The following is a 13,822-nucleotide window of genomic DNA, read 5'->3' as shown; positions in this document are numbered from 1 at the left end:
CCAGTACTCCGGTTAAAAAATATGAATTAGAGTGTAAATAGCTTATGCCTGCTCCATAACTATCATCATCTACCGGTGGTCCTGAAACAAATAGATGGTATATACATATTACTATTGTTAGGTAGCGGGAGCATAGATGGAAATCCGTTACCATTTTGGGGGAGAGCATGGAAACAATTTATTTTTAAATTAACACCATTTGTCTTAATAAATAATAATATTTAAGAAATAACAGAATTTACAATGTAACATAAATACATATTTTAAAGTAATATATACAGTTACAACTAAATAATATGCAGTTCGAGTAATATCTATTTTGCATTACGTATAATTATTATTTGTGGGTTGATTAATATAGTTAAATTTCCAAAAATATACTTTCATTTAATTAAATATAAAAAAAAATATTTTTGAGCCCAAGCCAAATCGGTACCAATGATCTGTAAATCTATTTAACGAATTTCTGTGCAATACGATATTTTTTTGTTAATAACGAGACTTCGTAGTTGGAAATTACACTGCTTTTATTTTAAAACCAATTTGGAAAGTTGGAGTTGTTTTGGAAAATTCCCGGTTTTTATTAATTTTTTGATCCCGAGGGTAGCAATATGCATGTATCGATTTAACAATAATGTGTGTTTTTATTTTTGTGACAGAGTACACGATAATTAGTTAGCTTTCGTTTTTAGGAAAATCTCATGTATTTGTAACTATTCGTTTTTAGATTACTCTACAAAAATAATATAGATATTGTTAAAATCTAGTTTATCATAAAAATCGCCACTTTTATTAATTTAATTTTTTTAATTTTTCTCAATTATTAAGAAAAGTACAAAAATATATTTTACACGTATAAAATCACTTTAAAATTATTACTTTCATCGCTACGCTAATAATCTATGTTTATATTACCCAATACAGAACCGGCACAAAACTTATCGGATGTCACATACTGATCTTTAAAATACAATTTTCGACAAGTACTTGGGTTAATGTATGGAAACAATCTTTCTACTAAAACAGATTTTTCTGTGCCATTTTTCGTGTCTCCCCAAAGACTAATCTGTAAATGTATGAATTAGTTTTATAATGTACTAATATGATAATGGTACAATTTTAATTGCATGTTATTTAAGTGTCAGTAATGAGTTAAATTGTATTTAAATAAAGCCAGACTAATCAAAGTTTTAAATTTTGGAAATAGATCAAATTAAATTTTTAAAAAATATCTGGGTGCCAGTGTAACTTTAACACTTACGATGGCAACAAATAAACATACAAAACTTATATGAGGTATTAGGGATGTGTAAAGAGGCAATGCAGCCCATTTTATTCATATTACAACCAACAAATTGTTAATATTACAGAGCTAAATCTGAAAGTAATTTGAAGTTTTTTTTAAATTTGTACAGTCCTCAAAAACAAATTTGTGATTTAAATAAACTTAAAGGNTAGTTTATCATAAAAATCGCCACTTTTCCTTAATTTAATTTTTTTAATTTTTCTCAATTATTCAGAAAAGTACTAAAATATATTTTGCACGTATAAAATATAAAATATATTAAACACAAATCACTTTAAAATTGTTACTTTCATCGCTACGCTAATAATATATGTTTATATTACCCAATACAGAACCGGCACAAAACTTATCGGAAGTCACATACTGATCATCATAATACAATTTTCGACAAGTACTTGGGTTAATGTATGGAAACAATCTTTCTACTAAAATAGATTTTTCTGTGCCATTTTTCGTGTCTCCCCAAAGACTAATCTGTAAATGTATGAATTAGTTTTATAATGTACTAAAATGATAATGGTACAATATTAATAGCATGTTATTTAAGTGTCGGCAATGAGTTATATTGTATTTAAATAAAGCCAGACTAATCAAAGTTTTAAATTTTGGAAATAGATCAAATTAAATTTTTAAAAAATTATCTGGGTGCCAGTGTAACAATAACACTTCCGATGGCAACAAATAAACATACAAAACTCATATGAGGTATTAGGGATGTGTAAAGAGGCAATGCAGCCCATTTTATTCATATTACAACCAACAAATTGTTAATATTACAGAGCTAAATCTGAAAGTAATTTGAAGTTTTTTTTAAATTTGTACAGTCCTCAAAAACAAATTTGTGATTTAAATAAACTTAAAGGGGCTAAATACACCAAACTTCTTATTTTGGACAAAATTTACTAGCAAATTGTAAGTTTTTGAGATTTATTAGCCACTTATTCACTTTGGGGTTTCAGAATTAAATTTATTATTTATCGGTTTTAAACTATCAGCAAAATGTATATGCGTGTGTGGATAACATAACCATGACGGCATAACCTACCAATTTGTAGAAATTAAACCAGACAACTAATTTCAAATTAAAATTTATGCATTTAATGAAACTACAATATTTTTATATAATACAACAAATTTACCTTTCCTTCAGCTCCACTCTGTATATTATTATATTTACTATACCAATCGATACAAACAGGTGCAATACCATTACTAAATGAAATTTTGTTTGCTAATATAATAACAGATATATCTTCAGAATGGACCCCATTCTCATCTACATCATAACCTTCAGACAGGTAAATCGTTTCTACCTGCACAATTGTTTTAATTTATATAAAAACTGCGATCGTAAACTCCGCCGGAATACCGGTTACTTAAAAACGGAATAAAAAGGTGTAATGTAAACTCCGGCGGTGTTTGTTTGAATACCTAGTAAAATTGAAAACTACGTACGCGTCTTATTAGTTATTATCAGTGGTCGAAGTGGGGGGGGGGGGATACGGAGGGATAACATCCCTCTACTTTTTTGTACTTACATTTTTCATCCTTCTACTTATTTTGTCTAGAATAACGCATTCCTCTTAAGACTTGTGTTTTAAAATGAAATAATTATTATGATTTTTATATTTATACCTATGTATAAGAAAACTTGTTGTATAAGAAACTTTGCCGTTTCGCAATCATATTATCTATACCCGTATTTAGAGCCATGGATTAAATCTGAATTGTAAGGCATCCCTCCACTTATCTTGAGCCATTTCGACCGCTGACTTATTAATAAAAATAATAATTCTCTAACTAACTCAGCAGGCTCAGTACACTACAAGTCTACAACCTTCATATTCATCCTCCACTAAAATGGCGTTTAAAACGCGGACGCCCACCCAACTTAAATACCAATATTTTATCAATTATGTTTAAAAAAATTTTTTTTTTTAATCCATGTATTTTGTAGATATTTATTAGTTATACATTTAGGTAAATTGACTGTACACAACCGTAGTTTTTTATGTGTAATTATCTTTTCAAAATAGTCCCAAACTTATTATTCCGTATTATCCATCGATTTAAGTACCTATTTATGCTATTGGAATATCTTATTTAAAAAAAAAAGAAAAAAAAGTTTAAATGAACCTTATAAACTCGAAAAGAAAAAAATCATAATGTTAGACAACGTAATAAATAGTTAGAATAATGGATTTATATTAGACTTCGATGCAAGAATATTTACAAACGGTATCACATCATTAAAGTTCACAGTTCACAATATTATAACATAACATAATATACTTATATACTTTGTGATTAATACAATTTTTTATTTATCATGAGTTTGTGACCTTCTCATTGCAATTTGTAACAGATGTTCAAACAATCAACATTTTTTATTTTTAAGTTTTATATATTTTTGGCCTGTGCGCATATCTAACTATTAATTGATGGTGACATTTATTGCTATACAATTATGATTTTTTGTTTTATATAATAATATATTGCATTAATAACTTTTACAGGGTCACTTGAGTTTTTTTACTAACGGAGTTTACATGAGCACTTTTTTTAACTGTTATTTATTCATAACGGGGTTTATACTAAAAACATATACATGTGGCGGAGTTTACATGCACCCATATTATACACAGCATACAAATAATTTAATTTTTAGACTTTAAATTATTTATAACTTACATCTATTATTTGAATAAAGTCATTGTCAATATCAGTAAAACTTTTATCATATTTTCCGACAGTAATTTTGTATTGACCATCTTTTATTGATATTCTCTTAGATAACATACCTTTATGCCAAAAAGATGAAGCCGCTAAAAACGTTATTTAATTAATTTTCATTCCTTCTTAAATTCACTGTACAAGGATTTTACCGGATATGACTACATTTGGAGCAATAATTGATCCTACACTATCAAGGTAATAATTTGAATTCGTTTTATTTAATTTAAATATTGCAGCAAACCAAGGTGTTGTTCCAACTGTTGCTTTATTCTTACCTTCTTCGAATATTACTTGGCTTTTTATATTTACTCTACCACAATCTAAAACAATATTAGATATATTATAAGATCCATATTTAGATTAATATGTGTAACTCTGGCATCTATTATTTATTACAAAAACATAAAATTTTTTAATAATATTAAATGTCATATAGCTGTTATTTTGTACCCATGGTCACATTGTTTCCATACTCGTATCGAGCACACAACTCTTTGGTCTCGTCTGAACCATCTGAACAATCCATATGGCCATCACAAACCCACGACCATTCGATGCACGGTCCATTTGAACAAAAAAAATTATCTTCAGTGTTTCTATAATATTTATTAAAAAGTGCAGCTTATTATTATTTAACATTAGTTATACAATTATAAGCTCATCGAAATTTAAAAATGACAATTATAGTTGAATTTGGAAAAACTATCCATTGTACTGTTTAAGTTGTATACAATTTACTTTTCATTCATAAATTAGAAATAAAGAAAAAAATGACAATATTCGTTTGTAAATCTATTATCTGACATATTATTATGTTAACTGAAGTATAGACTACAGTGAACGAAATATTTCAACAAGAATATAAGATAATCGTAAGTTTTTAATGTTTAATTTACTTAAAACGATTAATATAAAATAGATTCAAGATAATAATAAACAATTAGACTGGCGGAGCATAATATGATTAAAGGTTATACGTCATCGGAATCCGATGTCCTTAGTGTAATCAAAAGTTTAACGATAGAAATATGAATTCGAGGACATTAAATAAAGTTAGTTTTTTCACATAATACAAATGTAAGAGAAATAGTGGTTTTGATCTTCCTAATCATGTGTAGGTAGTACTAAGAATATCTGATATTAAAATATATGGATCGTGAATTGTTTGATGGAACTTGTTAAAACTTTTGGACTCTAAGCCTTTAAGACGCCCATCGCTACTGTTTTCGCCAATTATAATAACATAGATGATATTTATTTATACTACAGTTACCAACACTGAACAAGATGATACAGCTTGTCGTCTCTTGAGTCTCCTGTCACACAAAATGCCGGATCCTGAAATTATATGTTCGTATTCATTAAATATACGTATACCATGTTTAGTTGATGAAGATTATTATTAATTGTTATTTTCAGTTTGATTGAAATAACATTATTCAATGTACACCATATGCCACCTTGCAATATGTAAGGTGGCCTAATATCAGTCAATAATAAAAGGGGAGGGGGGATAAATATTTAGACCTATATATAAATGTAAAAATAAAACCATTCGTTTTAGCTGCTTCAAACTTACCATAGCTGAATGTAAAAATACTATCTGAATCAACTTCAATATTTTATCAATTATCAACCAATGGGTTTTTTTAAATTGCAATCAAATTACTATTCATTCATTGAGATTTTGCTTAAATTAATTAAAATTGGATCAAGTATTTCAAATATATTAAATCAACTATGCTTAATAATCAAACCTATTTTGTTACTTATTTGTATAAATATAATAAAATAATTATTGGTTTTAATTAGTTCAAGCAAAGAGCATGTGTTTGGATACATAACTAATTTCCTTTATAAATTCAAGATAATCATTTTATCCAGTTTAAAGTTTATAACGAAAATAGATTTTAAAAAAACCCAAATCTGCAGTTAAAATAATAAAAAGTAAGATCAAATTTAAAAATAATATTTATTGATTAAAATATTATTATACCATCGTCTATTGCTGTGTTTTGGTATGTTTTGTCCGTGTTACCACGTCCAAATTACAAGTTACAGTTAGGTACTAGTGTTTTTACCTATACAGTTTGTCAGTTTTCAACTTACAGGTTATAGTTATTAGTTAGCATATAACTATTAAAGTACTAAATATAGTTAGTTCTTAGTTAGGTTTGTCCTGTTTACTAGTGTATTGTGGTAATGTTTTTTTTTTTTTTACGCGGCTTCGGATTATTTTATATTATATTATATTACCATAAGAACAAATTCAACTGTTACGGTTCTGTTTGTAACTATCGCCAAATATTATGAAGTGGTTGTTTTATTTTCAGAATTTTTATTTTGTCAATTTGTTTATAGTTTCATGGTATACATTTTATTTTTGCACCAAAACATTATGTTTGAACTCAATAACTATTGGTACTAATTAGTAATTATGTTATACGATATGATAGTATGTATCACTAACTTTAACGAAGTACTGAATTTAATAACGAGACTATGTAAAACGATACAACATTATCTTCGAAATTATAAATTGTTAGTCTCAAAACCATTGTACACAGAACACGCATGCATGCACATACACATATATATTATTGTCACATTTAATAGGAGAAAAATTAAATAATGTATTAATTGTATAGAAAGTTTAATTTAAATTAGTCAATTTGAAATATTTTGTCATCAAAATTAAAGATTTAAGGATAATTGTTTACATTAAATAACTGATAAATATCATATTGTAAATTGTATTCAAAACTCCTTGACCTTAGTTTTGGGATATATTTAATATTTAACTATAATGATTATTATACTAACATAATGTCATAAAAATATGATTTCCCATTTATTACTATATTATTGTTTATACTGGTTTTACGTACCGAAAATTAAACATGAATAAAGTATCCAGAAATACGTCACTTCCATTGCCAAGGTTGAGCTAAAGTTAAAGCAAATAAATATAAAAATATAAACAATATATATAAGCTGTATAGATAATTTATATAAAGTTAGCGTCACTATACAGTATACACATACACTAACAATATTTTCTGTACATTTTCTAACATGTATGTATAGAAAATGTACTATAATAATAAAATATACCTTAATTAAACACTGAGAATATGTAGACAATTGATAAATTTTAAAATTCATATAACATGATAACACTATGTAACAGCTAGACGATAATACCAAATATTATCACACAACTTTACAACATTAGACACATACTAGCGGGTCTTCTATAACATGTACACTGGTATATCAAGATGCTGGTATGCCGGCGATGTTAATATTATTATGTTCCTCCTACCAGCTAGGTACATGATCACCGAAGGACAAACGTCGTAGATAGGTGGTAGTGGCAATGAAGAAATAAGTGATTTGTTAAATTGTTTTATTATTGATTATATTAATCCTACTACTACCTACATCAAATACAGCTCATGGTTTTTTGACGTAGTATACATTTATACATGTAATACTGGTTATTCAAATTCTGTATAGGTGCACTAACCACATTATAAACAACAATTATTTGTGTTTAAATTTAAATTTATAGTTATTACAGCAGTGATGGAACAAATTCCGTGTGGGAAAAGACCTCTTGGAAGACCCAAAACAAGATGTTTTTGAAGTAGTCGAAAAGGATGTGGAATCACTAGGTAGAGGCACGAATTGCAGAGAAAATAAAGTGGACTGAGAAGAATGGAGGAGTGGGTTTAAAATGGAAAGGTCTCCAAAGGCATTTTCTACCATTCATAGTTCTATAGCAAAAGAAGAAGATATATAGATGTATTCTATTTATTTACTATATTATATTATATATCGTGGCTAACGAATAACTGGGTAGATACTCGTAACCAAAGATCGTTTCTCGGTAGTTTGGTTGACGTTTATATCGGATTATATAATTAATATTTTGTAATACTTCGATCTAAAAATATAATATTATATGAAACAACAAAGAATGTTTCCTTTTTTTGTCTGTTAAATTTTCTATATTTTTATTTTTATTTTATTTTCAATAAATAACATTTTAAAATATCACTGATGAGCATATTATTCTTTCTCGCTTGACTCACGGCTTAAATAATTGTTATCAGATAAGCATTATCATATTGTCTCATGTTGTGCAGAGTTTATTTATCTACTAAATAAATTTAATTAGTATGAATTCCAACAATTATAATAAACGACGAACAACTGTCTTACGTATTTTTTATCTGAACGTTTGATATCAGATTCATGTACCTACCTCAAATGATACTATATTTTCTTAATACGTTACGATATGTTTACAATCAGGCATGGCTTGAAACCGGTTTCAAAAAAATTTTTGTATGAGTGCATATTGACGAGTGACGACAGTCGGCAAAACCCGACTTTTGAGCGGGTCAATTTTTGTAACTTGTAAATCATAATTATTGAAGTCATGCTGCATACTATAAATAATAACATGTAACAAACAATATAAATGCAATTTATTTATGAATTTTGTTTGTCTCAATTAATTTAAATATTAATTACAGCAGTCAGTATAAACTGCAATTATTATTATCCTACATTCAAGCCTGAACAAGTTGATGATAATTTTTAAATAAGTTAAGTTAAGTTGACAGAAAACATTTTAAAAAGTTAAAGTTTATTTAAATTAAGTTTTACTTAAATTTAACCTTTAACTTTTTAACTCATAGCCCAGCCTTGATTACTTGGCTTTATCTTGAAAGAGTGAAACAATTTTATGAACGACCGAAGATAATAAATTTTAAAAGTCCAAAATATGTTTTTTTAATGTTATATTGTTAAATTTGTATTTTACTATGTTTAGAGAATAATCGTTCTACATGAGTTTATTATATAGTAGCTCGTAGGTACAACAAAAATCTACAAACATGGTCAAATAAAAAATATTTTATGTTTTAAAAAAAAAAATTGGTTAATGACAAAATACCATTCTACGCATAAATAAACTGAACGTTCTAACATCCGATGTTATAACTCGTAAAAGATACTTTTAAATAATTCTAAATTTCCAAATGGCCAATTCTTCTAAAATACAATACACTTTAAAATATGATTTAAAACACTAGCAAATTAATAGTCACAAAATATTTATTTGTGAAGAAAAAATTAAATACTTTTAGCTATCAAACTAATATTTTAGAAAGTCATTTTACAATTTTATCTCTTGGCTTATAGTAGGATGAAATAGCCGATTCGAAAACCTGGTCCCCGAATCGCCCGTGTCGGGGACCAGGGACCAGGTTTTCAAATCGGCTATTTCATCCTACTGCTTATATTATATAATATTATTCAATAGGCCTCTATGTCTAAGATGCACCGTGATTATGCAGGGCATTTTTAGTTAGACGAGGAGCGTGCTTACAGTGGTGCCGAGAAGTGTGTCATACTCACCTGCTTTGGTTTTTTTCATTAAATAATGTTCATGATTAGACGATGATAGGATATTTATCTGCTAACTCTACATATAGCGTGGTCAGAAAATAGTAAAATCTTAACATCAACCTTCAACTTTTAGAACAATCAACACATTTAAAATTATTTATATACAAATAGGTAATTACATTAAAATATTGTATGATAGAACAACAAAAAAACAACCAAAAAATTGTTTTTATTTTTCAATAAATTTAAATGGACGGGACCTGTTTTTTTGTTCAAAAACATGCCTTGTAGGAAAAACTTTTATGCTTTATAGAGTGATCCGATACCTATCAATTGTTTTTTTTTTTTTTTTAAAGAGAAACATTTCTTACAGGACACATTAGGCTTCGACTTTCAAAAGTCTGTTTCCATGAACAATATAATACAATTTTGTAAATTACTAATTTTCGCAAGATTTTATTATTTCATTATGATTGTTTTAAGGCCCCTGCAAATGTGTCATTTTTAAGGAGTTGTGTTTAGGCAATTATTTCGTTCCTGCGATTACTGATCGTCTTTGTGTGTGTAATAAACTAATAAATGATCATTAGTGTGTGTATACTCCACTACCATCAACCGCGACCCGCATCAATTTACAATATATTGATATTTCTTATCTTGATTTATGGTCGCACGCACGCACACGCACAAGTCATTCAATGTCTAGATCAAAATATTCAAAACCATTTTATGGACGTGAAATAGCCGTCGAACTGACAACAATTAAGGTACTTCTAGTGGTTCGATTCAAAAAATGTAAAGATTTTTGTGTTGGTAAACAAGTTTACTTTACATCGGTCGGAGCACTTTTTCAATTTTAGAAAAATTCTTGACGATAATGAATATTTTACATTTTATAAATGTATACATTTTTAGTATTGAATATCTTCAAAAATATCAAAAATATTAAAAATATTGTCCAACCGATGCAAAGTAGACTTGTTGACCAATTAAAACATCTTTACCTTTTTTAAATCGAAAAACTAGAAGTACTTAAATATTTGTCTGTCGCTAAGGTCGATTTGATGAAAAATCAATAGAGTTTGCGGGGGCCTTAAGTAACGAAATTAAAAATCAAAGTTTAAAGCACCCTTTAAAAATTACCACTTTCTAAAGAAAAAAAATCAAATCAGAACCCTCAACGGTGCGTGAGAATTTTTCCTATAAAACATGTTATAAGTGAAAAATTAATTAAAATTTAAAATTTTCATTTTTGGTCGGTGGTGCTCTAGTGCCTTGATATAATAATATAACCATCATACTCACACTATAACTATCATTGATCAATGGACAATTCCATTCGTATCCAATACATTGCTTATTTTTAAAATCATGTCATTCACTTCGTACTATCGTACCATCATCGGATTCGTTGCATTACCCTGCTGTCGGATTAACTATGTACTATAATGACTGAACACGGTAATTTTCTTTTAGTGTTCCCCCGTCATATGGATGTGTTGTACATACTCTCTACTTAGGGTTTTATACTTTTATGTTTACAGAAAATGTTCTAGAGCCGAGACAGGTACTTGGTTCTTAGATACTTACCATCATATTCTATGAAAAATATTAAATATCGGTAAAATTAAATATATCTTAAATTTCATGTTTAAAAAAATTTGTTGAAAATTTTATTTTGCATAATTTTCAATTTTTAGTGCTATTTATAGCACTTATATTAATGTTTTTAAGTGCATATTTAAGCTTAAAAATCAATTTTTTAGTGCTATAACTCCCGAGCCCTGTTGATCACCAACACAAAATATGCCATTGGCGGCAGCGACAAAATTACATATTGCCTAAATATTGTCCCTTATTAAAGACGCAGGCCTCTTAAATAGAAAGTGTTAATTATTAGAGGATTCGATGCTGCTGGTTTTTTACTACATTTACTCAAGATACTTTATTATAATACAATATTGTAAGCACCCATCATACAACAAAGAATACCGAGTGTCATTTTAAAAATAAACGCTAGGTCTAAGATCATAAAAGTGATTTGACCCACAATTTGGTGAACTCTTAAACCCTTTATAAATGGACCGACATTATTATATTTCAATTCTTGTTGCCGCGACACATTGTCGTGAAAGCGATATGCAAAACAGTACAGCGGCGGCGACCAGTCTTATCTCTCTCCCTCTTCCTCATCCTCATTTAATCGTTACTCGACAGGTATGTGAATTATAATCACCTGTATAAATTAATTTATTATTATTGTTATTGTTGTCGTCATATTGCTTTTGTTTATATTATCTGTTTTTAATGTTGTTGTGATTACGCGGCCAACGCCCTTATTGTTGTTATTTTTTTTTTTACCGTTATATTTTTCATATCGTCGGCGTATATATATTAATTGTAAGAGAGTATTATTTTGTTGGTTTGTGAATTTAAACATTTTGTTTTCATATTTGTTCTGTTATTGGAGCAACGCGGAATTATTTGTTTCATTGCCACTGCGGCAACGCGTAATTGTATAATTTATTATTTTATTACCTGTTCTGTCATTGCGACACATATACAATTCTGTACCGGCCTAGTCAGTGCGACACGAAGCCGTTGTATAATTTATTATTACAATAAAACACCATCATTACCAGCATTTACGTGAGTTGTATTGTATTTCTGGTTGGGTATCACTATCGTGTACCTACAACTCGTCTCATCAGTTCGTCATTGAGACATCGCAGGACGGTGCTTTCCAATTGCCCGAGATCGGGATTGGTGCCATCAGTTGATGCGTAAGACCGCCAGCACCCGCCGTGGTGTTTGAGAGGCCGCCAAGGTCGTCGAGTCCATTCGCCGTCGTCTGTCATTTGTTGCAGCTTTCATCCACATCATCATCATCATCATCATCGTAGACTTAAGGGTAGATTTAAGTATTCGCCAATTTATGTAAGCTTGGTGGTCATTGCACCAAACCGATTCCGACCACCAAGACATCCCCCCCCCCCATATAACTAAACTCATCTTCCTTATTCCTGTGTATAAATTCAACTTCCTTGATCCGGTAATTTTAAGTATCTTTAGTCCCATCCTAGCGTAGTCGTCGTTGTATCTGGTTGCCTACCCGGTCATTCCAAGGCTGTGCACATTAAGTTGCCTACCCGTCGAATCCAAGGCAGTGCGCTAATATCATTTCATCGTAACAAGCCCAAGTGGCAACAATTCTCTTTACTTTTTTTCAATTCTATTTACTTGCTGCATTATGGTCTGCAACGCTATCTAGCGGCGTTTTTTTTAACTTTTCCTCACGAGCGTCGGCGAACGCAACTCAGTGTCGTTGCTAGCAAGCGCTGCCGTATTGTATTTTTTTAAATGTGTTAAAAACAGTAGTACACACTTACATGTCATATTTTCGGAAAATCACAATCCATTCATCGCCCCGTTTAGAATATTAAAGACTTCACCTATGAAAGTATAAAACGAGTACCTACGACATTGTATAATGAAAATCGTATTAAGAAACGTCATTAAAATATTATAATATTATAGTATACCTGAGTAGGTATAGCTGGTATATACATAATAGTTCTGATCTTTGGAAAAAAACGGTCCCGAAATCCTGATGCTGGCCGATTAGAATAATATGTGGCAAACTCCGCTTGCTGTCGCTCGCTGGCTGGTAATAAATGACGTAGGTACTCCTAATCTAGGAGATATTTTAATTTATCGACGACGGCCTAGGATGAAATCCGAAATTAGTTCATTTGCAATTCAAACTACAAACGTTAAACTCATACGCACCTCTGGAGAAAAATAATTCAATAATTTGGACAAAATTGACAATTTATATACATTTAAACAAAAGTAATCATCTAAATTATAATAAAAATAATATTCAAATCTATAAGGTATATTTTATAATAATAATTGTAAAAAAAAAGTGATTGTTATTACATAAAAATAAAAGAATTATCTAAAATAAAGTATTTCGGTTTGATTTATGATAATAAACTTAATTGGAAATATCATATTGAACATTTAAACATCTTAGTACTACATTTTTTAATAGCTTTAAAACTAATTTCTAGTTTCTCTAATTTCGGATCAAAAAGTTTATTAAGCTAAATTTATAAATATATGGTAAAGTACGCCACTTTTAAAACCTAACTTACATCATTAAACACCACCATTTACTTTTTAATAATATATATCTTAAAAAAGCCATCTCTCACTCCAACTAGAATAATATTATATATACTCTTGAATGTGAAAAATCTAGAAATTCAGTGTTAACACGTATTAAGTAATCAACCTTAAACATGTATAACAGAAAAGTCAATATTGCAGTGCCTAGGAAGGCTGGTAGAGAAG

At 29.0% G+C, this 13,822-nt stretch overlaps 1 protein-coding gene across 1 annotated transcript; it reads right to left on the bottom strand.

The window, feature by feature from the left end:
• Positions 1–3: 3 nt before the first annotated feature.
• On the bottom strand, positions 4–7,338 carry LOC111028493 (suppressor of tumorigenicity 14 protein homolog; the record flags this gene model as incomplete). Its single annotated transcript, XM_022307153.1, has 9 exons — positions 7,157–7,338; positions 6,931–6,989; positions 5,320–5,380; positions 4,493–4,638; positions 4,192–4,362; positions 3,998–4,131; positions 2,446–2,619; positions 1,630–1,780; positions 4–81 (listed from the first exon to the last, which is right to left on the bottom strand). Coding segments are annotated over exons 2-9 (961 nt in total), but the record flags the coding sequence as incomplete, so codon positions are not given.
• Positions 7,339–13,822: the final 6,484 nt, after the last annotated feature.

The sequence above is a fragment of the Myzus persicae genome, unplaced genomic scaffold, assembly GCF_001856785.1.
Source record: "Myzus persicae strain clone G006 unplaced genomic scaffold, MPER_G0061.0, whole genome shotgun sequence".
NCBI lineage: Eukaryota > Metazoa > Arthropoda > Insecta > Hemiptera > Aphididae > Myzus > Myzus persicae.
Note: the sequence above shows the minus strand (reverse complement) of the source record. Positions and strands in the feature narration are given on the sequence as shown.